At 34.6% G+C, this 1,806-nt stretch overlaps 1 protein-coding gene across 1 annotated transcript in view; it reads left to right on the top strand.

Moving 5' to 3' along the window:
• Positions 1-1,334, top strand: part of LOC128964784 (transcription factor sox-3-like) — a 1,673-nt gene extending 339 nt beyond the window's left edge. The window contains exons 2-3 of the mRNA XM_054311421.1: positions 175-337; positions 670-1,334. Coding sequence (XP_054167396.1) covers positions 175-337; positions 670-1,334 — 828 coding nt within the window. The remainder of the gene's footprint in view (positions 1-174; positions 338-669) is intronic.
• The last annotated feature ends 472 nt before the right edge of the window (positions 1,335-1,806 follow it).

Raw genomic sequence — 1,806 nt, 5'->3', positions numbered from 1 at the left:
AAATAAAAAATATTGTGCTAATTTTGTTAAAACATTTTATATAACAAAAATTTAATTTGATATCATTGCTCTCAAAGTATATTGACTTAAAATTTAATGATTGAATAAAAATAACTTATAATTGCTTAAATTTATACAATATATAAATAATATTTAATTGTTGAACCCGTATAGGTATGGTCTCGAGGACAGCGGCGAAAGATGGCTCAGGAAAACCCGAAAATGCATAACTCGGAAATCAGTAAACGTTTGGGACAGGACTGGAAACTATTGACTGAATCAGAAAAGAGGCCGTTCATCGATGAGGCCAAACGGTTGCGGGCGCTTCACATGAAAGGTAAACACATTCATAACTCTAAGCTTGCAATTAGTGTCTCTCACAATACCTAACTGACTCAACAACAGACACTTGTCTTGACTACTACTACTCAAACACCTTATTATTGTCAGAGAAAAGCAGTTATTGTTAGAAACCATAGATTTTCAGACAATTTAAACAATTATTTTTGAGGAAATAATTTTAGATTAGCGGTTAAAAAGTAGTGCTTTTAGTTTTTAAGACACTTTCTCAATGAACGGGTGTTTGAGTCATCACAAGTCAAAAGCATTCAAAATAACTATATTTATCCTCAAATTAAATAATGTGTTTCCTATACGTCCGGTGCACAGAACATCCCGATTATAAGTATCGACCGCGTCGTAAGCCCAAACCAATGGTCAAAAAAGATAATGGCTATTTGGGGACAGCCCCGACATATATTAATCCTACAATGAGCGCATCATTTGATCCATTGGGTCGATTCACAGCATTTACATCAGTCGCAAGTGATGTACCGGTAAGTGTGACCGGAATGTCCCTCGAAAGTGAAAAGGCGGCCACCGCTCGCTCTTTTCCATTAAGTGTACCGCCATTGTACGCACCGGGAGGTCATCTGAATGCAATGGCCAACGCTGTTAAAAATAATCATTCATTAACGCCGTCAGCCATGAAGACAAACGGCGATACTTTCGGCAGTTTCCCTTTTGGACCTCAGTTTTACTCATCGGCTGCTTCTTCATTATTATCGTCACTGTCAGCTCATTCCCATCTGAATACTACACAATCTTCAACACATCCACATCAATACAACTTACATCCCAGTGCTTGTGGCACATATCTTCCCACACCGGGCTACCATTTACCACCAGTGACCAGTCATTCTGCGGTCAACTCACAAATCAGTGCTGACCTGAGGAACAATCCGTTTGCCGCCGCGTATCTCATGTCAAGTCTACCTAAAGTTGACGACCGAATGTCAAGTTTGCATAAGCTATCGCCCCCTCCTATTGTTTGAAATTTTATTTTTTACATCCAAAACTAATTAAATTAAGTTTTACTTTTAATTATATCATTAATATATTGATATATTACTGTATATTATACCACAAGTCTAGCATACTGTATGTAACCAGCACTTGACTATGTGTGCTGTTAGGACTGTGAGCTTCCCCTCATCCAAAACCGTTATGTTAAATGTAATATATATTATGTATTATATTCATATTTGTTTAGCTGAGTAGATGTTAACGTTATAATATTGCCAATAATATCATAATAACAGTGCAAAAACATATATCATTACAATTTGTTGAGAAAAACATTTGAGTTTATAAACTCACAATCTTTTTATTAAGAAAAGTATTTTTTAATAATAAATACATGACTTTCAGATTAGTAATTAATTTTAGTGTTATAATTGCAATTAAGAGTTACTAATTATATAAATAATTAGTTAATTAATATTTAAAAAAACATAACATTCATAA

Source organism: Oppia nitens, unplaced genomic scaffold, assembly GCF_028296485.1.
Source record: "Oppia nitens isolate AA-2021 unplaced genomic scaffold, nextdenovo-longstitch-racon4-pilon3 scaffold9_pilon_pilon_pilon, whole genome shotgun sequence".
Classification (NCBI taxonomy): domain Eukaryota; kingdom Metazoa; phylum Arthropoda; class Arachnida; order Sarcoptiformes; family Oppiidae; genus Oppia; species Oppia nitens.
The sequence above is the reverse complement of the archived record's forward strand: the minus strand, read 5'-3'. Positions and strand labels throughout refer to the sequence as shown.